Source organism: Nothobranchius furzeri, chromosome 15, assembly GCF_043380555.1.
Source record: "Nothobranchius furzeri strain GRZ-AD chromosome 15, NfurGRZ-RIMD1, whole genome shotgun sequence".
Classification (NCBI taxonomy): Eukaryota; Metazoa; Chordata; class Actinopteri; order Cyprinodontiformes; family Nothobranchiidae; genus Nothobranchius; species Nothobranchius furzeri.
Window position 1 is genome coordinate 42,796,824 of NC_091755.1, and position 21,349 is coordinate 42,818,172.

Here is a 21,349-nt window from a genome sequence, read left to right on the forward strand (position 1 = left end):
AGCTCGGGTAACCATAGTAACCCTGAGCACATTGGTCACATGATGCTCTGCTGTAGTTGGGCCGACAGCGACAGATACCTGACGCTGTGCAGCTGGTGTCCAGTGAGGTGCGTGGATCACAGGAGCACTCTGAGGACACAAGGAATGATTTAAGCCCCACCCCCTGGAAGCATGAAGCTTCAACCAGCTGCTTGTTTCATTTAAAAACGTTGTGACTCTAAAACATAAAATGTTGTAACAGGAAGTTTATGCCCTAGAAACGCAATCATAAATCAAGATCAGTCCTCAGGAACAGTAAAAGGGTCTGTGTTTGAGACCGAGTCAGCTGGATTGTCACTGCAGCTTGTTGTGACCTTTGACCCAGACGTGTGAACACATCCTTCTGCTCTCTGACTGACTCTAAAGAATGTCTGAGGCAGAGCCGTGCATCATCAGTCATACAGAATGATCCTTTTATACGTTGGATAGGACCGGATCTCTGACTGTCCCGTTGCTCTGGAGCTGACGGGAGGCGAGAGGGAAGACTTGGGATTACCTTGACAGTTGGGATAGGAGTGGAATCCAGAGCGGCACTGTTCACAGCGAGGACCCTGGAACTCTGGTCTGCAGAGGCAGCGTCCGGCAGCGTCGCAGAGCTCTGGCAGGGAGCCCACGGCACTGCAACCACACACTGAGCAGACAGGCACACAGTTACCCAGGTGAACACACGAGGGTGATGTCATCACTTCTGTCCCAACAATCATCTAGTCCATAAACCTCATCCACCCATCTTTTCCCACGTATCCTGGTTGGGTGTCGTATCCTTGGGCCCGCCACTCACCTGAAGGTGGTGCCTGTGTACAGCAGCCTTGCCTGTGAATGGGTCAGGGCAGCTGTGGCTAGCATGTAGTGCATCATACAGGCCATTCACCATCTAGAATACTGAAACTTTCCTCTATGTTCTAATGGTCTGAGACTGGGAATGCGGGGTTTTCATCAGCTGTAAGCCATGATCATCACAGTTAGAACGACTACAGGCTGGAACATCTGGACCTGCATGGAAGGAGTCTGTCTCGTAGATTAGCTTCACCTTTTAGGCTGAATTCCTGAAATCAATGAACTTTTGCTCCATGATTTCAGTTTCCTAGTGTCACCTGTAGATCTAATCCATAAATATTATTACTGGAGATGAAGAGATGATCCCTCAGGGTTCCACTCTGGAATGACACTCACTCTCAAATGGCCTCGTATTTAGAGAGGAGCTGAATTCCCTCTCAGCTCCCATTCACGCTGAAGACACCAACAAAAACACATCATGTGCTCACAGCGGAGAAGAGCTCCCGAGGTTCCCAACACAGACCTCTTCTCTCCAGGACTACAACTTTAGATCCTGTCCATAAACACCAAAAACACAGGCAGGGACCAGGAGCATCCCTGGATGACCAGCCCCAGGACCCCATGCTCCTTCTCCAGGTCTACAGAACACACAGAGACTAGAAAACCCAAGTCCTCTGACCCCCTCAGGAGCTCTGTATGGGTGAAGCTCTGCAGCACCCTTCCACAGCCTGAATGGAGGTTAGAGTTCAAATACAGCTGTGGTCAGAAGATACCAACCAGAAGGTGACTTACGCTGGCAGACGGGGTAGTTGAAGTAACCAGGTGAACACTGGTCACAGTCGTGACCATGGAAACCAATCCGACACACTCCATGACCAGTCACCAGGTCACATGACCCATCAAGACAGCCTGTACCTGAACACTGACAGGCTACACACACACACACACACACACACACACACACACACACACACACACACACACACACACACACACACACAGGAGTTCATGTCTCTGGAGAAACTTCTCATCTGTAGGCTATGTAAGGGCTGAGGCAGCATGCGGGGGCCCATCCGTCTGCCCACCCCTCACCCTGGCAGTTGAGTCCGTGGAAGCCCGGAGCGCAGGTGTCGCAGTGGTCTCCGCTGAACCCAGGTTTACAGATGCAGGTCTGAGTCTGAGGGTCTGGTCTGCAGGAGTTGTCCACCGTGCCGGCTGCACTGCACTCACAGTCTGGGGATGGAGAGCAGACAGATGTATGGTCGTCTGCCTAGCTTTCACCGCAGCAGTTGTTTCCCACGTCTGACACCAAATTCAAAGTGTTGAAAACACACAGATGGATTATTGAAGTAAAACGAGTTCTGGTCTCAAGTCTGAATTGAACTAAAAACCTTTTATTTTGGGATTAAACGAAACTTCAAACCAGCAAAGCTGTGGATGAGCAGTTTCCCAGTAAGAACGCTCAACTCAACCCACAACTTCTGTTAGACCAAACTGGTTTTAGTCCAGCTTATCTCCTCCAGCAGCAGGTGCTCCCAGAACTCTCTGGAACATCTGACTCCTACTGAGGTGGAGCTGAGAAAATATCTCCAACAAAACACACATCAGTCCAAGGTCGTGTTCCCACCAGAGCCTCCTGCTCCGGTTTCAGATCAGCAGAACCACATCACTTCTGCTGGGTCCTAACATCTCTGTAGACTCGACTTCTGAAGTAGAACATGAAGATTCATTCATTCATTCATTCATGCTATCTAGTGTTTCTGTGAGGGTCAAAGCTGGTGTCTATTTGCAGGTGTGTGTGTGTGTGTGTGTGTGTGTGTGTGTGTGTGTGTGTGTGTGTGTGTGTGTGTGTGGACAGGTCCTTGCTAATCATCCTGACTTTACGTGCACGTGTGAACGAGGAGACTGCGCTAACTCCATGCAGATGAGTTGCATCCAGCTGTTAAACTTGTAGTCTCCCTGTTGCCAGGCAACACTGCAAATGTGTGAGTTTGCTCATGATATCCAGATGCTTCCAGCTGCCGGCTGGTTCTGGAGGAAGGAACTCCTCTCCCTCATGGAGACATGTTTTGTTATTTTATAACAGACGGAATCTGAAAGTAACTGGTCTCGTCCCAGTGTTCCCATTAACCTGGAGCAGAGGTGTGACGTTTAAATGGAGCCAGATGTAACGCTGCCTTTATTATGCATACGTGATGTCATCCTATGAATCTAATATACAGAACAAACCTAGAACCAAACTAGAAGTGATGGTGGTGCTGGTGTAATGACCAGAACAGCTCTGGGTTTACTGGTGGAGCCGCAGCAGCATTACAGAGAGTGTCGTGAGGTGTAACCTGATGAAGGAGCGGTTCCACCGAAGGTTATTTAGCCCCTCTCCTCAGGAAGAACTAGTCTGCATGAGATATGGCCTCAAGGTCTCATGCATTTGCTCTAAACTGCTTCCTTTCCAGCTCAAGAGAAGAATGAAGAATGGACTCTCTCTTTTTAATAAATCAAAGAACTCTATTTTTAATAAGCTAGTCAAACTAAGTGTTAGTCAATAATGAGATGTGACCAATCTGTGAAATCAAAATATGAATTACTTTATTATAATCCTACAGAATATAATAAGTAATATAACTTCAAACATTTCCACTAGAGACTCACGAAAGGTTAAGCCACATGACACATTGCTTTTACTGATCCAATCAGAATCTTCCAGGTCTGAAGGGGGTGTGGTTTTGGTGGTGCTTGGTAAATCTGTCCCTTTTTCATTCGACCATAAACCAAAACATCCGAAGTACAAAACTATGCCCACGCCATCTTTAACGCCAGTTCAAAGCGTTCTAGAGAAGTTGTCGGAGTGGCCAATCCGTAACTTTCCTCTTCAGCCGAAAGAACCAACGACAAGCTGGATAAAATCTGTTGCTGTTCCACCCACTGCAACGGTTCCTTTCAGAATAAAAGCTGAACCATCATGACCCAGGTTTGGGTCTTGCTAGATGCAAATAAAACTGTCGTGACCCGGAAGTGTCTCAAGACTGGTCTGGTCGGCAACTGCTGCTTTTCCTACAGGCTTCGGTTCCAGAGAAGGTCAAGCTGGACCTCGACATTCCTGATCTAACGGGGACTTCCGCCAAGGGTACGTGGGCCAGCAGAAAGGCGTCTCAGAGTGTGTTGTAAATGTCCAAACCAAAGCTTAGCGCAAAACATCATCTTCGCTCCCATCAGAACTAATCGTTTCTCCGGATTTGCTGGTTCTGAACAACATTTCACACATACACCGTCCTCAGTCTTGCTTCACCTTAGTTACATCATACACCTTGTGTTAAAGTTAGTCTAGTTTTAATTTGTTTATCCAAAGGTGCATAGGACTGATTTCATATTTCCTATGGAATCTGACATTTTATGGTTCATTAATAAAATGTAAATGTAATCGTTAGAGAGGAAAACTTACTGATGATCTCTCCAGCAGGTTTGGCCTCACCGTTGTTGTTGGGATACGTGGGGATGCCTGATAACGATGCAGACAGTTCTCAAAACAAGAACACACAATAAACAAAATAACACAAGAGGTTTTCTTCCCACACGGATTGTGTGACAGGACAAAAGTCTCACCCACAGACAGAAGTCATGAACTGCACACAACCATAAAGGCTGTGGCTTCAGCTAAAGCAGCTCACTGTGCTGCGTTCACGCTGCACGACTCCTGTGGTGAACACTTTACTGTACTACACCACAACACCATCAGATCACACAGCACTGTGGTGTGTGTCATCTCGCTGCTGCATGCTAGTAATGCTCTAACACTTCCTGTGTGTTTTCACCAGATGGTTCTGACTCACTGTAGCACTCAGGGAAGTTGATGAAGCCGCTGGCACAGGAGTCACAGTTTTCCCCGGTGAAGTTTGGTTTGCAGAAGCAGCGACCCGTCAGGTCCTCACATGTACCGTCCGTAAAGTCTGACTCACAGTTACAGGCTGTGTGTGTTAGGATGGGGGGGGGGGGGGGGGGGGGGGGGGCGCAGTACAGGACATAATGAGCAGGAAGCCAAACGTTTGTGTGTGTTTGTGTGTCGGACTCTTACGGGAGCAGGCCAGAGGGGAGTCGATGGAGAAGTCAGGTGACCTGTAGTAGGAGGGGATGCAGCGCTCACAGTTGACTCCCGTGGTGTGATGCTGGGGGGTTACATCAGAGCTCACTAACATTGCACTACATCACACTGACACACCTGGTGAGCGTCAACTACCTGGCAGTTCAGACAGACTCCTCCTCCTCGATGGTGTCCGTGAATGTCCACGCTGGCTCTCCTTCGCTCTACCTCAGGGTCGTAGAAACACTCAAATGAGTGACGGTGACAGTTGCACGCTAAAGGAAACAAAACATGTTCAGTTCCTGGTAAGAAATGATTACTGACGCATTTCTGCATCGTTTCAGCAGATGTTTGTCTCCTTTCTGATGAATCAAACTGTCCTCTAAAGAACAGACAGAGATGAAGGTTGTTGGCTGTGGGCTGTGAAATGTAGGTCCATTCTCTTCAAAAGCTGATCCAGAGCATATATACATCTGTAGTTCGGACCCTGTGTCCACGTTACACTAACGCCCGGAACACACCAGCTGCCAAGCGCCGCGAAGTGGATCAGAACCTGTGTGCTGTGTGCTCCTCCTCTGTTCACATCAGGCAAGAAATTTCAACACGTGCTTCTGCTCACGCCTACTGTTCTCTAAACCGTATTCACATTTATTAAATGTATCTTTTGCTGTAAAAGCTGCATTTAAAATTATGGAAACACTTTTTTATCCACAGGAGTGTGTGTCATTTTCAATGCTCTAGTCTGTTTAGATACACAAAAATGATCACATTTATCAATCGCGGTGTTTTATTTTGAAACTTTTCTTCTATTGTGTTAAATTTACTGGCCGGCCTCTTCCTCTTTGGTTTGATTTCCCGCCAGAATCGACGCGGGTCACGAAAAAATAGAGCTTATGCCGAAACGATCGCTGCACGGCGCGAGACTCTGTGATGCTTCGCAGCTGATGTGTATCGCAGGCCAAAGGGATCACAAGTCGCCCTCTTTTGAGCACGTTTGGTTATTTAACGGTGTCTAAATCGCCGTCTTTAAACTAAAAATGCCGAAAAAAGCAGTGAAAATCCCTTGCTCAGGTGTACAACAAAGTTGTCTTTGCACTCACTAAACACAGCTCATAAGGATGTAGTAACATATAAGGACAATTTAAACCCGGACTGAGAGCCCTTGAGACAGATTCCCTGTGTTGTAACTGCCTTCTGTCATGTTGTAAATAACATGTCTGTGTAGCTAAAACAAATGTAACTGTCATGTTTTCAGCCTCTTGCCAACAGGGTCATGCATCCACACACACACACACACACACACACACACACACACACACACACACACACACACACACACACACACACACACAAGCGCAAAGACAATTTTGTTGTACACCTGTGCAATGTCAATTAAACAATCTTGAATCTTGAATTTCCGATCATGAAAAAGTATCAGATATGTAAATAACAGGTTCCATTAGGTATTTTGTTACTTTATTTTCATTTATTTTACACATAATCAGAAAATTTAAATATGATGAAAGTCATTTTACATTCATAACAAACAAAAACACACTTTGACCCCCCCCCCCCAGCTTACGTGTTGGTGCCCCCTAGTGGTGAATACATCCAACTGATACAGGTCTGATCACACACATCAGTCCGTGTTTTATTATTGTTGATTTAATAGGGACAGATCGTGTCTTCGTTTCATTAATATCAATGCAAGTAGCAGTAATACAATCATGTTCAACATGAGCTAATGCAACAATCAGTACTATATATGAGGTCATTTTGGTGAATTTAAGCATAAAATAGCATCTTCAGGAAGCCAGGAAATAGCATCTAGGATGAACTAGTACTGTCTGTATTTTCTCATCGTGGATTGGGCGATCAAAGTTTAAAATAAGTGGCTAAGAAAACCTTTGGGCGTGGCCTGCAAAACGCCGTCTTTTACGTTGTTGTGAAAGTCACAGAACGCCGTAAAAAGCGGCATTTTGTGCTGTCAAAAACGCCGTCTATTACGCCGTTCTGAGGACGCGCTACAAGTTCCTGCAGTTCGGCGTTCAATGACTAGAAAAAAACGTCGTTTTTTACGGCGCTCTGAAAGACTACATGAAGACGGCGTGCAATACGGCGTTCTGAAGGGATTTTCGCCGCTTTATTCGGCATTTATAGTTTAAAGACGGCGATTTAGACGCCGTTAAATATCCTAGCATTTTCAAAAGTGGGCGATTAGTGATCCCTTTGGCTTGCGACAGTTGTGATCGAGAGCGTCTGTCAATGGGGCGCTCGTCGGTCCACGGCGCTTTGCTGCGCATCGTCGCACTTCCGTGTCTGGTGTGTTTGCTGTTGGTTTTTTCTACTAACAATTTCCTTTTGTTCCACAAAGTGAACATTCTTGTCCTCCAAAGTATGTCCTGTAGTCCTTGGATGGATGTAAGTGGACAGTTGAATGTCTGATGTCCATTTAAGTCCATCTTGAGGACGCGAGACTACTGTGATTGATGGAGGGAGAAGAAAGAGTCCAAGCAAACAAACCCAGCATCTCTCAGCTGCGTCTACTATTTGACCTGAGGACATTTCGCCTCCATGATTTATTCATGGTGGCTGCTGTGATCCACGACCAAAGGAAGATGGTGTAGGGACTTGAGAGGTCCAAAGGGAGCTGGTCCCAGGAACACCACAGGCCTGAGATAAAGGCAAACAAGCGTCGTCGTTCTTCACACAGAGCTGGTGAAACGCTGATAGTTGTGTTTTGATCTGATGCCCTGCAGCTGTGCGACGCCGGGTGAATGCTGCCACACTCTGGTACATCAGCGTGTATCAGCTGTGCTGGGAATGTTTCTACCGACTACAGCCCCTCCTCAGCACTATCAGCAGCTTTAAAACATCCTCCCTGTTTCTGAAACATCCAGACTCAACAGTTACCCGTGTGACTCTGCCTTCATCTCCAGTCTTCCTCACACCACGGTGAACGTTCTGCCTCTGAGACCCGTGCTGCCCCTTGTTAAATATAACTGCAGCTTTCATAACATGTGACCCCCACACAGACGCCCCTCCCACAGAACAGTGTCAGCCTGTAGCGCCACGCTGACATCCGTCCTCGTCAAACATGTCATCACTGAATAAATGAATTTAGCTTCACCCATTTTTACGGTCCAGATATTAACCAGAGTCGGTCAGGGAATTGCTTCAGCAGCAGCAACAAAGCATCATGTCAGTTCATGACTCGTACGGGTTTGGTTTTACAAAAACAAGCCATAAGAATCGGTAGTTGTAGAACTCCCACCGGTCCATTATTCGCCAAGATGAAAGTGCTCACACATGGGGATCTAGTTGATTACAATATTCTAAAATTGGTTTATGAAGCTCATAAGAAAATGCTACCAAGACATACTCAAATGAAATTTGAAAAGAGACAGAGCTGTTTTGAGTTAAAAGGCTGTAATTTACAAAACCAAGGTTCAGGACCAAAGTGTTGAGTGTTGTTTGTGTGTGTGGAGTCGGTTTATGGCCACAACCACTGCTAAATGGTTTACTGACCATGGTATGACCTGAACCCCGTAGAGAACCTGTGGGATATTGTGAAGAGAAAGTTGAGACGCCAGACCCAACACTCTGGATGAGCTTAAGGCCGCTATCGAAGCATCCTGGGCCTCCATAACACCTCAGCAGTGCCACAGGCTGATCGCCTCCATGCCACGCCGCATTGAAGCAGTCATTTCTGCAAAAGGATTCCCGACCAAGTATTGAGTGCATAACTGAACATAATTATTTGAAGGTTGACTTCATATAAGATTTTTTCTTCTTCCTCCCCCTATTTCACTCGAATGCTTATATTCTGATTTGAAGTTTGAAAATTTAAACTTTGAGTGAAAATTATTGAATTGAATTTTATATTAAAACACGTTTATTTTATTGGTCGGATGAAATATGCTAATTTATTGAGATAGGAGTTTTGGGGTTTCATGAGCTGTATGCCAAAATCATCAATATTAGAAACAATAAAAGGCTTGGACTACTTCAGTTGTGTGTAATGAATCTAATATATATGAAAGTCTAATGTTTATCAGTACATTACAGACAATAATGAACTTTATCACAATATGCTAATTATTGAGACGGACCTATATTTTGTCCACGTCTGTAAATAAACTGAATTGAATTGAGCCCTCCACCACAACGGTTGGAGCTGTTTGTGCTATTTGAGCTGATGCACTAAGTGTTCAAATGTGCTGCAATGCATTCTGGGTAACCATCCCTACCCCGACTCGTCTGTTTGCAGAGCATTGTTCCTGTCTGGTGTTCATTCAGAGTTGCTGCTGTGTCTGCCCAGCCTCATCAGACCAATGCAGTTGAAGCAACGCATCAAAAATATTCCTCACGGGTTTCAGTGATCACACTGTGTGTGTGTGTGTGTGTGTGTGTGTGTGTGTGTGTGTGTGTGTGTGTGTGTGTGTGTGTGTGTGTGTGTGAGCCAGATTACTACCACTTAAACATGGTGTGTGTCAGTATCAGTACTACAGTCCACTCACGTTCACACTCATTGGCACTGTAGGTTGTGGCAGGTTTCCATGGTAACTGGTGGTATCCAGGGCAACACTGGTCACAGGACACACCACATGTGTTGTGCTGACAGTCACACTGCAGTCTGCAGACAAAAACAAATACGTTTACTGAGCTGTAGCAAAGTGCTTCAGATGCCACCTTGCAGTGCAATATCACGCTCTCGTGTGTGTGTGTGTGTGTGTGTGTGTGTGTGTGTGTGTTTATGCAGGCAGCATGAAGAAGCAGTAAAGCTCTACACACACACTCATCCACACACACTGCAATTAGGATAATAACAGCTGAGCCACTTCCACCTCCCAGACACAAGCACTCATCAGGGCTCTTTCACATTCAGCATTCCTTCAAGTATGACAACAGGCCTCATCTTGCCTCTGTGATTCAAGCTTTGATGTTATGAAAGTGGGCTTCAAACAAAAGGTATGTTTACCCCTCTAAGCCTCTGTCATTCTGTCAAACACACAGCTAGGCTGTGTCCAGCTTTCCAAAGCTTTGTTTAGGTTAATCTGGAGCCCCTCAGATGTGTTTTCTCACCAAAACTGTGAGAGCAGCCAGAGAGGAAACATATTTTAACAACAACTCTACTTAGCTGTTCCTGCAGAACATCTCCTCTTGTGTTCTCATGATTAGGGATGCACAAATTAGAACTCACGAGATAAGTTTGAACATTTACTGTGACCCAGCCTCCTTAGGGTTAGGGCATACCTGCGGTACAGACAATGGTCCAAAACATAAACTGTCCAGTGAGCGGCAGGTGTGCAGATTAGAATGTTTTGTTGAAATCAGAGGAGACTGGTCAGATTGGCTCTACATGATGAACGGACAACAGCAGCTCAGATCAGCTCTGGTTCCTACCAAGGTCTGCAGAACCACCCGCTGCTCCTGATGAACTCAAGCAGCAGAAGACCACACTAGGTGTCTCTCCTGTCGGCTAACAACTGATGGCTACTTACAGCAGGATAATGCACCATGTCACAAAGCTCAGATCATCTCTAACTGGTTTCTAGAACATGACCCTGAGTTCACTGGACTCCAGAGTCATCACATTTCAGTCCAGTCCAGACTCTTTGGGATGAGGTGGAACAGGAACCACTCATCATAGAAGATTTATGGCTCAAAACTGAAGGATTTATTTAAACTGGATTTTCAGTGAGGTCTTTTTGGTCTGTGGGACTCCAGAGGTAGCTGACAGGTACCGGCAGTCCACGCGAAACGCAGCTCAGGTGGTCACGGAGGCAAACACCTGGGCGTGGGAGGGGTTTGGTGAGATCATGGAGCAAGACTTCACCACGGCTTCGAGGAGATTCTGGTCCACCATCCGGTGCCTCAGGAGGGGAAAACTGTGCGCTACCAACTCTGTTTATAGTGGGGACGGTGTGCTGCTGACCTCTACTCGGGACATTATAGATCGTGGGCGGAATACTTCGAAGACCTCCTCATTGGCACGTCTTCCAGTGACGAAGCAGAGTTTGGAGACTTTGGGTTGGACTCTCCAATCTCTGGGGCTGAGGTCACTAAGGTTGTCAAAAAGCTCATTGATGACAAGACTCCGGAGGTGGATGAGATCTGCCCGGAGTTCGTCAAGGCTCTGGATGTCAGCCCTGAAGGCTCTGCAATGTTGCATGGACATCGGGGGCAGTTCCACTGGACTGGCAGACCAGGGTGGTGGTCCCCTATTTAAAAAGGGGGACTGCAGGGTGTGTTCTAACCACAGGGGGATCACACTCCTATTCAGGGGTTCTGGAGGGGAGGGTCCAGCGGATTGTCGAACCTCAGATTCAGGAAGAGCAATGTGGTTTTCGTCCTGGCCGTGGAACACTGGTCCAGCTCTATACTCTTAGGAGGGTCCTGGAGGGTGCATGGGAATTTGTCCAACCAATCTTCATGTGTTTTGTGAACTTGGAGAAGACGTTCAACTGCATCTGTCGGGGGCCCCTGTGGGGGGTACTCCAGGAGTATGGGGTACCAGGCCCTCTGATACGAGCTGTTAGGTCCCTGTATGATCTGTGCCAGAGCTTGGTTCGCATTGCCGGCAGTGAGAGTGAGCTCCACCAAGGCTGCCCTTTGTCGCCGATTCTGTTCATAGCCTTTATGGACAGGATTTCTAGGCACAGCCAAGGTGTTGAGGGGATCCGTTTTGGTGGCCTGAGAATCAGGTCTCTGCTTTTTGTAGATGATGTGGTCCTGTTGGCTTCATCAGAATGTGATCTCAGGCTTTCGGTGGAGTGGTTCGCAGCCAAGTGTGAAGCAGCTGGGATGAGAATCAGCTCCTCTAAATCCAAGACCATGGTCTTAAGTTAGAAAAGGGTAGAATGCCTTCTCCGGGTCACTGTTAAGGTCCTGCCCCAAGTGGAGGAGTTGTTTGGGGTCTTGTTCACGAGTGAGGGAAAGCTGAAGTGAGGGATTGAGAAGCGGATTGGTGCTGCATCTTCCATGATGCGGGTGCTTTACTGGTCTGTTGTGGTGAAAAGAGAGCTGAGCCAGAAGGTGAAGCTCTCGAATAACTGGTGGATCTACGTTCCTACCCTCATCTATGGTCACGAGCTATGAAAGAACAAAAGTGTGAATACAAATGGCCAAAATGAGTTTTCTCAGCAGGTTGGCCAGAGTTCTCCATTAAAGGTAGGGTGAGAGGCTCGAAGTGGATCCGTTGCTTCTCCACATCAACAGGAGCCAGTTGAGGTGGCTCGGGCATCTGGTCAGGATGCCTCCTGGACGCCTTCCTGGTGAGGTTTCACGACATGTAAAGCAGGAGACCTAAAGGTAGACCCAGGACACGGTGGAGGGACTATGTCTCTCGCCTGGCCGGGGAACGCCTTGGGATTCCCCCGGAGGAGCTGGCCCAAGTGGCTGGGAAGAGGGAAGTCTAGGCTTCTCGACTTAGTCTGTTGCCACCAACCCGACTCCAGATAAGGGGAATAGAATGGATGGATGGATTCACAGTCAGAACAGGAGACATTATAGAATGATTTTTACACCCGAGTGATCCTGGAGATGTCAGGTTCCTGGTCTCATAAACACATAAAGGTAAGATCATACACGATTTTAAGCTGTAATCATAGAACTATGCCAAAAACAATGAATAGATTTTTAGGTCAAATTTACCACAATATTAAATATTATTTTACTTTTCTTGCTACTGTTTTGTTAATTAGTATGAAATTAATTAAATCATAACCAAGAAGTTTTAAAACAACTAAATATTTTATCCATCCATCCATCCATTTTCATCCGCTTATCCGGAGTCGGGTCGCGGGGGCAGTAGCCTAAGGCGAGAGGCCCAGACTTCCCTCTCCCCAGCCATTTGGGCCAGCTCCTCCGGGGGAATCCCAAGGCGTTCCCTGGCCAGGCGAGAGACATATGGGCCATTCCCATCTGTACCGGGTCGGCCCGGGCCGGGTAGCATAGTTTGTTTACATATCTAGGTGGCCTGGTATTTTTCCGGGCCAACCAAGGCTCATTCTCAGCCCTCTTCTTGAGGGGGTCTGCTTCAGGCCGACCAGGGCCAACACACTCACTGCTGACAGAAAATTCACACCTTCCATTAGAGCAAGCCTCTGATTGGTGGGTAGAATCAGCCCACATGGGCTTAAGGCAAGGATGTGTGGAATCAACCGGGCCAGGCTGGGGCCGACTGGGGCTACCCGGCCCGGGCCGACCCGGTACAGATGGGAATGGCCCAATAGTCCCTCCACCGTGTCCTGGGTCTACCTTTAGGTCTCCTCCCAGTTGGACGTGCCCGGAAAACCTCACCAGGGAGCCGTCCAGGAGGCATCCTGACCAGATGCCCGAGCCACCTCAACTGGCTCCTCTCGATATGGAGGAGCAGCGGGTCTACTCCGAGCCCCTCCCGAATGACCGAGCTTCTCACCCTATCTCTAAGGGAGAGCCCAGCCACTCTTAGGAGAAAACTCATTTCAGCCACTTGTATCCGTGATCTCGTTCTTTCGGTCACTACCCAAAGCTCATGACCATAGGTGAGGGTAGGAACGTAGATCGACCGGTAAATCGAGAGCTTCGCCTTCTGACTCAGCTCTCTCTTCACCACGACAGACCGGTACAACGCCCGCATCACTGCAGACGCAGCACCAATTCGCCTATCGATCTCACGCTCCAGTTTTCTCTCACTCGTGAACAAAACCCCGAGATACTTAAACTCCTCCACTTGGGGCAGGACCTCATCCCTGACCCGGAGAAGGCATTCTACCCTTTTCTGAATCAAGACCATGGTCTCAGATTTAGAGGAGCTGATTCTCATCCCAACTGCTTCACACTCGGCTGCGAACCGCTCCAGTGAAAGCTGAAGATCACGTTCTGATGAAGCCAACAGGACCACATCATCTGCAAAAAGCACAGACCTGATCCTCAGGCCACCAAAACGGATGCCCTCCACACCAACAGAATCGGTCACAAAGGGCAGCCTTGGCGGAGTCCAACTCTCACTGGGAACGAGCCCGACTTACTGCCGGCAATGCGGACCAAGCTCTGACACCGGTCATACAGGGACCTAACAACCCTTATCAGAAAGCCTGGTACCCCATTCTCCCGGAGTACCCCGCACAGGGCCCCCCGAGGAACGTGGTCAAACGCCTTCTCCAAATCCACAAAACACATGTAGACTTTGACCGTGTTGCTTCAGCTGTGCACAGCCTAGTTAACTGTTCTCTTCTCTCAGGGTGTGTTCCGCTGTGTTTTAAACAGGCTATAGTGAATCCCCTTTTAAAGAAGCCAAGCCTGGACACAACTTGCCTATCTAATTACAGACCTATTTCCAAACTTAGTTTCTTATCAAAAGTTCTGGAGAAAGTTGTCCATGCACAGCTACAGGATTATCTGTCCATACATCACATTTCAGACAAATTTCAGTCGGGGTTTAAAGCACGGCATAGCACTGAAAGTGCACTTCTACGAGTGGTGAATGACTTATTAATGATCACTGATTCTGGCAACTCAGCTGCTTTAATGCTGCTAGACTAATCTGCTGCATTTGACACCACTGATCATGATATTCTGTTGTCTCGATTAGAGTCCTGTGTTGGTATAAGGGACACAGTGCTTGATTGGTTTCAGTCTTTTCTACAGGACAGGTCTTTTTCTGTGAACTTGGGAACTTTTACATCACCACCAGCACATGTGACTTGTGGTGTTCCACAAGGTTCCATTTTAGGGCCAACACTTTTCTCACTGTATATTTTACCATTGTCCTCTCTCTTCGCCAGACACAACATTACTTTTCATTGCTTTGCTGATGACCTTCAGATATATCTCCAGCTCATCCCGGATTCAGATGTTTCTTTAATGGCCTGCGTAGCTGATTTGAAGCAATGGATGTCAATTAATTTAATGAAATTGAACGACCTGAAGACAGAGATTTTAGTTTTTGGCAGTGGAGACCTGTTTAAGGGTGCGGTGAGCCCACTTGGTTCCCTTTCGGATTTTGTAAAGCCTCATATGAAAAACCTGGTTTTTTTTTATGGATGGTTTGTTTAAATTGGACAAGACAGATAAGCGCAGTGGTCCAGTCTGGTTTTTATCACTTGAGGCAACTTGCTAAGGTTAAGTGCTATTTGCTGGAAACTGTCTTTGAACATGTTGTTCATCTCTTTGTCTCCTGCCAACTAGATTACTGCAATTCCCTGTACTATGGATTAGGGCATTCGTCCTTAAACCACTTGCAACTGGTGCAAAATGCAGCAGCCCGCCTTTTAACAGGTACAGATGATCACATCTCTCCAGTGCTTGCTTCCCTTCACTGGCTGCCAGTGCATCACAGGATTCAGTTTAAATTGTTGCTTTTTGTTTATAAATCACTTTATGGTCTGGCCCCTCCTTATATAGATGATTTATTGTCACCCTACACTCCTGCCAGGAATTTGCGGTCGGGTTCACAGTTTTTATTATCAGTTCCAAAGGCTCGCCTAAAGACGAGAGAAGATAGGGCTTTTTCTGTGGCCGGTCCTACACTCTGGAACAGTCTTCCTCTGCAGATCAGGACCTCACAAAGTCTGGATGTCTTTAAGTCCTTGCTTAAAATTCATTTATTCAACCTGGCTTTTATGTAGGATGGTTTTATTTTTGTCATTGTCATTGTTTTTCCTTTTTATTGATTTTATAATTGTGTGATGTAATGCTGTTTTTATCCTAACTTGCTGATTTTTATGGTTTTATGGTTTTTAGTTATACTTGTTTGCGATTTTATCTTCTGTGTTGTGAAGCACTTTGGGTTGCGGAAGCAATAATAAGTGTGCTTTAGAAATAAATGTGACCTTGACCTTGACTGGTTAGGCAAACTCCCACGCACCCTCCAGGATCCCCCTAAGGGTATAGAGCTAGTCCAGTGTTCCACGGCCAGGACGAAAACCACATAGCTCCTCCTGAATCTGAGGTTAAACAATCCAACGGACCCTCCTCTCCAGAACCCTGAATAGACCTTACCAGGAAGGCTCAGGAGTGTGATCCTTCTGTAGTTTGAACACACCCTGCGGTCCCCCTTCTTAAATAAGGGGACCACCATCCCAGCCTGCCAGTCCAGTGGGACTGCCCCCGATGTCCACGGGATACTGCAGAGCCGCGTCAGCCAACACAGCCCCACGACATCCAGAGCCTTTAGGAACTCCGGGCGGATCTCATCCACCCCTGGAGCCTTGCCACAGAGGAGCTTTTTAACCACCTCAGTGACCTCAGCACCAGAGATTTGAGAGGTCAACCCAAAGTCCCCAGACTCTGCTTCCTCACTGGAAGACGTGTCGGTGGGATTGAGGAGGTCTTCAAGTATTGTGTCCGCCGATCGACAACGTCCTGAGTAGAGGTCAGCAGCACACCATCCTCACTATCGATAGTGCTGGTAGTGCACTACCCCCCCCCCCCCCCCCCCCCGAGGCGCTGGATGGTGGACATGAATCTCTTCGAAGCCATATGGAAGTCTTGCTCCATTGTCTCACCGAACTCCTCCCATACCCGGGTTTTTGTCTTGGCGACCACCCGAGCCATGTTCCGCTTGGACTGGTCATTTTCTGGAGTCCGACAGGCCAAAAAGACCTGATAGGATTCTTTCTTCAGCTTGACAGCACCCTAACCGCCGGTGTCCACCAGCGGGTTCGGGGGTTGCCACGACAGGCACCGAAGATCCTGCGATCACAGCTCCGGTCGGCCGCCTCAACAATGGAGGCATGGAACAGGGTCCGTTCAGACTTAATGTCCCCCGCCTCCCCCGGAACTTTTTGGAAGTTCTGTCGGAGGTGGGAATTGAAGCTCCTTCTGACAGGAGACTCTGCCAGACGTTCCCAGCAGACCCTCGCAATACGTTTGGGCCTGCCTGGTCTGACCGGCACCCTCCCCCACCATCTGAGCCAACTCACCACCAGGTAGTGGTCAGTTGGCAGCTCCACCCCTCTCTTCACCCGGGTGTCCAAAACATGCCACCGCAGGTCCGATGAAACAACAACAAAGTCGATCATCGAGCTGCGGCCTAAGGTATCCTGGTGCCAAGAGCACATATGGACACTTTTATGTATGAACATGGTGTTCATTATGGACAATCCATGACTGGCACAGAAGTCCAATAACTAAACACCACTTGAATTCAGATCAGGGGGGCCGTTCCTCCCAACCACACTTCTCCAGGTCTCACAGTCGTTGCCCACGTGAGCGTTAAAGTCCCCCAGCAGAACGAGGGAGTCACCGGGAGGAGCGCTCTCCAGCACCCCCTCCAAGGTCTCCAAAAAGGGTGGGTAGTCTGAACTGTAGTTTGGTGCATAAGCACAGACCATAGTCAGAACCCGTCCCCCCACACGTAGGTAGAGGGAGGCTACCCTCTCATTCACTGGGGTAAACCAGTGAAATTAGTTTCTTATGCCGGGTAGATGTCAGCGTTAGTGACAGGTGAAATGGTTAATTCACTTCAAGTTTATTTATAAAGCGCCAAATCAGGACAAGAGTCGTCTCAAGGACCTTCACACAGTAAACATTCCAACACAGGTCAGGTCATTAAGCCAATCAGTAACACGGTTCCTATATAAGGAACCCAGCAAATTGCATCAAGTCACTGACTAGTGTCAGAGTCTTTACAGCAATCCTCATACTAAGCAAGCATGCTACGACAGTGGAGAGGAAAACTCCCTTTTAACAAACCTCCAGAGGATCCTGGCTCGGTATAAGCAGCCATCCTCCACGACTCACTGGGGATGGAGAAGACAGAGCAGAAGCCTTCTGGAGAATGTCTTTGAGAGGTGTTTCAAGCTTATTCTGCAGGCAAGAGGCCCCAGGTGCTTTCCGCCATTTCTATGCATTCTTCCAGATGTGTCATTAAACAAACAAAATCAAATGAAATGTGCATGACCCGACCCTAACCCAACCGTAACCCTAACCGGCACAAGTGGAACAGAGAGACTCAGAGGGTTAATGGCCAAAGATGACAAGTGACTCGTGAGCTGCTGTAAGGTTTCCAAGGCAACATTGTTTTTCAGATGGAGTTGTGTGGACCTGTGTTCATGTGAGAGTTTAGAAAATGAAAATTCTTACTTGTAAGGGTCATTGGGGTCCTTGGCGTTGCAGGCTTCAGCATGTCCATTACACACACAGCGTCCTCCAATACTGATGTCTTTAATACTGTAATAATACTGTCAAGAGAGCAACAGGACACACGTTATTGATCCTTTGTTGTGAAACTAAATAAGTGAAAGTAAACTTTAAACCTCTTTGAGAAGACAAATTCTGAGGAGGGGGAGTACAGGCGGCTGGTGGAGGACTTTGTGGCCTGGTGCAAGAGGAACCAGCTGAATGTTCAGAAGACCAAGGAAATGGTTCTGGACTTCAGGAGGAAAACTCCTAGACATCAGCCAGTGCTCATAGAGGGAGACAGCGTTGAGGTTGTGCCACCAGATAATACTTGGGAGTGTTGTTGGACAATGAGCTGGACTGGGCCTCCAACACTGACCAGCTTTACAAGAGAAGCCAATCCAGGCTGTACTTTCTTCGGAGGCTGCAGTCATTCATCTGCTCTAGGCTGCTGCACAAGCTCTACCAGTCAGTAGTAGCAAGTGCCCTCCTATTCTACGGTGTGCTGGAGTAGCACCAGTAAGAGAAACATCTCCAGGCTGAATAAAATCATACAGAAGGCCAGCTCTGTGGTGGGGCTGAAGTTGGCAGCAGTAGCTCAACAGGGAGAGCGGGTTGTCCAGTAATCGGAAGGTTGCAGGTTCAATCCCGGCTCCGGACAGATAATTTTGCTGTTGTGTCCTTGGGCAAGACACTTAACCCACGTTGCCTGCTGGTGGTGGTCGGAGGGACCGGTGGTGCCTGTGCTCGTCTGCCTCGCCTCTGTCAGTATGCCCCAGGGCAGCTGTGGCTACATCGTAGCTCATCCCCACCAGTGTGTGAATGTGTGTGTGAATGGGTGAATGCCACAATGTAGTGTAAAGCACTTTGGACTCCTTACTCTGAGAGGCGCTATACAAGTGCGGGTCATTTATCATTTGGCTTTGGTGGAGGAGGTGGCTGAGCTGAGGACTTTGTCCAGACTCAGCGCCATCAAGAACAACACCGCTCACCCCATACACGAGGTCTTCAAGGAGAGGAGTGGTCTGTGGAGCAGCGCATTGCTGTCCCTGCGCTGCACCACAGTCAGGCTGAGGAGGTTATTTGTACCACGTGCTGTTAGATTGCACAACTCCCAGCCCAAGCATGAATAATTGAGCAGATCGAGCTGTGAACTGTTTGGGTTCTGTCACTTATATTATTATTATATTATAGCCATTTTGTGTTTTGGTGGAGTGTGCTGTATGAATGAGAGCAGTGGCCATTAGGCAATTTCCTGTGGGATCAAGAAAGTATCTGTCTGTCTATCTATCTATCCTGTAGCCTGTTGGCTACATCAGAATGTGATCTCCAGCTTTTGCTTTTATTGTACAAAACAGTAAAACAATGATGTCATATAATGATGTAATAACATCACTATATGACATCATTGTTTTACAACTTTATTATTATATTATAATTATATAATTATATTACTATTATACAGTTATATTACTTTTATATTACTATTACATTATTGTATAACTTTATACTATTATATTACTGTCATTATATTCCTGTTTCATTATCATATTAATGTCATATTATATTACTGATCCAAAGGCTTTTTGGTTGAACACTTTTTCCAACTCAGAAGACAGCTGATCAGATCTTATAGGCGGGACATGAAGAGTGTTTTCTGAAAGGCAGCACCTCCTAAAAGTTAAAGCATACATTCTGGTGTGCTGGTGAATAGCAACATGAGGTTTTTCTTGATGCTCCACACATTTCTAAAGTGAGAAAAGTTCCTGGATAAAAAGAAAATTACCTTTAATGTCTCTTCCAATGAAATGGTCTTGTTGTTTGCATAATTAATGATCATAAATCTAGCTAATCCAGTGTGAAATTTGTTATTTGTACATTCAAGACAAACTCAAGTTTCTTGTAGCCCTTGACTCTGTGATGATGTGGTGATTAGCTTGCAGCAGCACGTTACCCTGCGGGTGACGGTGGGATCACGGAGGGCCTTGCCCATCAGGTGTCCCAGCAGTGTGTTGGTTCTCAGGAAGCGGAGCCTGATGTTGGTGGCCTTGGTGAATTCCCTCAGTACTGGAGAGTAGGAGAAGTTCATTGCCCCTGGGCGACCATTTACCAGAGACACCACAATCTGGCAGAGAGAGGGAGACCAAAACATACCATCACAGAACACAGCTAGCAGTCCATCATCAATCCACCCATTCATTCATCTGTAAGGGGTTCATTTACATCTATTTAATGAACCATAAGACAGGAGATTCCATAGGAAATATGAAATCAATCTTATGGACCTTCGGGAAATTTTAACCAGAAGATTGGAACTTTTTATTGCAGGGATTATGTAACACTTCGTATTAACTGAGAGACAAGAGAAGAGAGAGTCACCTTTAAAACATTTAAGAAGATTTATTGCTAAACAATTTTAAACAAGACGAACTCTAAATTCTAAATGATGAATGGATCTTGGTGTGAATGAGATGTGAGATGATTGGTGTATGTGTGAGTGACGTTGTGATCAGAACTCTCGTATCCGGAGAAGCAAGTGTAACCTCACGTAGATTTTACTAGAGGTGGTTCACATGAAAATCTTTGTGGTTTAACACCGAGTGGACCAGATCAAAAGATTCTAGACTCTGAGGAGCAAGTGGTGGAGTGACAACATGGACCAAGCAAGGTAAGTATAACAATGGTTTATTACCAGCATTTATAACCTACTTAATATATAACAAAGCGCTTTGTGAAATAAAATAAAATGAAATAAAATAGTAAAATGAAATGTCACCAGTCTGTGTTTGTTCAGTCAGTCAGTCAGCTTGACAAATGTTCATGAAATCCTTGTCAGTCAGATCTTGGGTTGAAGTCAAGTTCAGGTGAGTGACAGACCAGTTAATCACCGGCTTGATGGTTCGGTTGGGCTGGGGCTCGCCATCCAGAACTGGAACAAGAATCTTCAATTCACCGAGGTGAATCAATCCAAAATAAAAAACCTGACCTAGAGAAGGTCAGAATACAATATTTTAATGCTGAACTGTGGTTTACAATCTGCATTAGTCCCATGAAATAAATTCCTTTACAATTAAATCACACGTTGTACAACAATTAATTCAGTTCAAGTAGGTACCATAAAATAATGAAGTCACTAAATTACCAATAAATCAGTTGAAATAAGTTTCCAACCAGAAATTCTGTAATAAGCTTCAACTTCTTTTCATATCACATTTTTATAAACTGAGCAATAGTGTTTTAATTTGTCATTTAAAACACTCATCACCTCCACATCTATAACCATCTTTCCAGTTAAGGTAAAACTGCAGGAACTAATATTTAAGTGCCAAGTTAGTTCTAACGGCTGTTGAA

The 21,349-nt window shown here is 46.6% G+C and overlaps 1 protein-coding gene across 4 annotated transcripts in view; it reads right to left on the reverse strand.

Moving 5' to 3' along the window:
- The window catches only part of lama5 (laminin, alpha 5), a 154,729-nt gene that overhangs the window by 85,740 nt on the left and 47,640 nt on the right, over positions 1 to 21,349 (reverse strand). For 2 of the 4 annotated variants that reach the window (XM_054745621.2, XM_070544869.1), the window contains 12 exons: positions 20,887 to 20,984; positions 19,953 to 20,123; positions 17,963 to 18,060; positions 9,412 to 9,527; positions 5,048 to 5,166; positions 4,886 to 4,976; positions 4,644 to 4,778; positions 4,256 to 4,333; positions 1,909 to 2,049; positions 1,609 to 1,746; positions 536 to 670; positions 1 to 129 (listed from right to left, as the gene is read on the reverse strand). The exon at positions 1 to 129 is cut by the window's left edge and continues 6 nt beyond it. In XM_054745621.2, the coding sequence (XP_054601596.1) occupies positions 1 to 129; positions 536 to 670; positions 1,609 to 1,746; positions 1,909 to 2,049; positions 4,256 to 4,333; positions 4,644 to 4,778; positions 4,886 to 4,976; positions 5,048 to 5,166; positions 9,412 to 9,527; positions 17,963 to 18,060; positions 19,953 to 20,087 (1,315 nt within the window). In that variant the 5' untranslated portion in view covers positions 20,088 to 20,123; positions 20,887 to 20,984. The remainder of the gene's footprint in view (positions 130 to 535; positions 671 to 1,608; positions 1,747 to 1,908; positions 2,050 to 4,255; positions 4,334 to 4,643; positions 4,779 to 4,885; positions 4,977 to 5,047; positions 5,167 to 9,411; positions 9,528 to 17,962; positions 18,061 to 19,952; positions 20,124 to 20,886; positions 20,985 to 21,349) is intronic. The other 2 variants (XM_054745619.2, XM_015967344.3) reach the window with 2 other exon arrangements.